The sequence below is a fragment of the Rhinolophus sinicus genome, linkage group LG16 (assembly GCF_036562045.2).
Source record: "Rhinolophus sinicus isolate RSC01 linkage group LG16, ASM3656204v1, whole genome shotgun sequence".
Lineage (NCBI taxonomy): Eukaryota > Metazoa > Chordata > Mammalia > Chiroptera > Rhinolophidae > Rhinolophus > Rhinolophus sinicus.
In genome coordinates this window covers 3,909,445-3,911,718 of record NC_133765.1, presented here as the reverse complement: position 1 = coordinate 3,911,718, position 2,274 = coordinate 3,909,445, and the positions used below count along the sequence as shown (strand labels likewise).

General features: G+C 40.3%; 1 protein-coding gene across 1 annotated transcript; it reads right to left on the bottom strand.

The window, feature by feature from the left end:
• Positions 1-541: 541 nt before the first annotated feature.
• Positions 542-1,477, bottom strand: LOC109455684 (olfactory receptor 10D1B). Its single transcript, XM_019747395.2, has one exon. It carries the CDS (start codon positions 1,475-1,477, stop codon positions 542-544), a length of 936 nt encoding a protein of 311 aa, XP_019602954.1.
• Positions 1,478-2,274: the final 797 nt, after the last annotated feature.

The window sequence follows — 2,274 nt, the reverse complement described above, 5'->3', positions numbered from 1 at the left end:
CCCAGACAGAAGCCTTTCTCTTTATACAACTTCTTTATGTTTTCTTAGGGTGCTACTTACAGCCATGGGGATGCACATTTCCCACTTTTTTTCAACAACATCTAGACCAATAAAACGAGAGTTTATCCAATTCAGGCATTTGAGGAGACAATCAATGCAAGATGAAGAAGTGTCAGAGTGACAGGGACAAGAAGAGGAGAAGTGTACATAGGAGGATGAAGAAAATAAAGTTTATGAAGCAGAAGGTCCAAGCAGTTCTGCTCACTGGGGCACACTCCTTTACCTCATCAGCAGTATGATATCCTCAAGAAAGCACAGATCCCAGAGTCAGAAAACCAGCCTTAGAGTCTTCATTCTGCCATCACTCTTTATGTATCCTTCGATAAGTCACTTTAATTCTTTGAATTTTAACCCTACATTGCAAATTGGAGGTATTCATAATAATACCTGCACTCTCAAATCCAAAAATATTTGTGAGAACTATTTTAAAATATTCTGTAAGCTATGAAGTGCAGTTGAAATGTTAGCTACTGTTCGCTCTCTACAACTTCTCAGGAAGGAAGACCAGTTGATGTAGGACTTTCTTCAGTGATGATTTTACCTCCTTATTCCTGAGGCTGTAGATCAAGGGGTTCAGCATGGGGGTGACCAGGTTATTCAGGACCTGAACAGTTGCATCCAGCCAGGGGCTTGGGGTTGGCCTTAGGTAGATGACGACCACTGGCATGTAGAAAAGTAAGATAGCAGTGAGGTGGGCACTGCAGGTGGAAAAGGCGTGACGTCGGCCCTCCGCAGAGCGGATCTTCAGGATGGAGTATACAATGCAACTGTAGGAGGTAAGGATGAGAAGAAAGCAGCTGAGGGGCATGAGGCCAACACTGATGAACCCCACCATCTCCATGGCTGAGGTATCTGCACAAGCCAACTTCAGCATCACTGGAATATCACAGAAGAAATAGTCCACTTCATTGCGGCCACAGTAGGGCAATTGGAAGGTGAGAGTGGTTAGAAAGGTGGCCTGAATACAGCCAAAAACTGAAGTTCCCAGGGCTAGGATGACACATACTCTGTGGCTCATGATTATTGTGTAGCGCAGAGGGTGACATATGGCAACAAAGCGATCATAGGCCATCACAGTGTAAAGGAAACACTCAGTACAGCCCAGGAAATGGTAGAAGAAGAGCTGGGATGCACAGCCAGCATAGGAGATGGTTCGACTATTCCCTGAGAGGTAAAAGAGCATCTTGGGGGAACTCACAGAAGGGAAAAATATGTCACACAAAGACAGTTTACTCAGGAAGAAGTACATAGGAGTGTGAAGTGCAGTGGAGGAGACAATTGCCAGTAGGATGAGTAAGTTTCCCATAAGTGTGAATATGTAGAAAGACAAAAACAGGACAAAGAGCATGGTCCCCAGATCCTTTGTGTGTGGGATGCCCAGCAGGATAAACTCAGTCACAACTGAGGCATTCCTCATAGCTGTGAGAAAGTCAGACCTTGAAAAGGGACTCAAGACACCAAAATCTGAATACCAATACCAAATTATCAAGCTTTTCCTCATTAATGCTTTGGCTGTATTTTTAGCAAGGAACAACCCGCCTTCTTGTGAATGGCAAGATCTATATAAAAATATCAAGTATTAACAAACGTTTATTTCAGAACCACAGTCTATCCAACTCCTGGAAAAAAGGTTTTGTGGAGGTGGATAGTTTTCCTGTATGACAGAATCAGAAATTTAAAGATATGTTCAAAACATTCTCATGTTAAGTTAGAAACCTTCTTATAGTTTAACTTATGGATTTTCTCTCTTTAGGCATATTTATATTTTGAATTTTCACAATATCTTTGAGTAACAAAGGCCCACTATTTACTACCCTCTGAAAAACATCAGGAAAAAAATTGCATTAGAAATCAGAACAATGTAAGTTGTAACATAACATGTTCTGGTTTTTGTAACAAAAATACCCTGCTATCATAGTAAAGTTTATGAAATGTCTGTGAAAATATCTGGCAGAAACATAAATCCTAATGAAAAGTGCCCCTTTCTTTTATGAATCTTAAACTTATTTCTTTAAGTGCTTTCCTTTAATGTTGGTATTCTATAATTATTTGCAAATAAATGTTTTGTTAAATAATATTATTGAATAGACTTAGATCATATTCTCTTTAGATTACATCCTTCCAGACTTGGGAGGTCTAATATCCCCCATTTTATCAGGAGGTGCTGCTCTGGTTATTCTGGTCCTTTTAACTTTTCATACGTGGACTTGAGGC

Bases quoted from the DNA above. Each gene is read 5' to 3' on its own strand.
- LOC109455684 (XM_019747395.2), bottom strand. From the start codon at position 1,477: ATGAGGAATGCCTCAGTTGTGACTGAGTTTATCCTGCTGGGCATCCCA.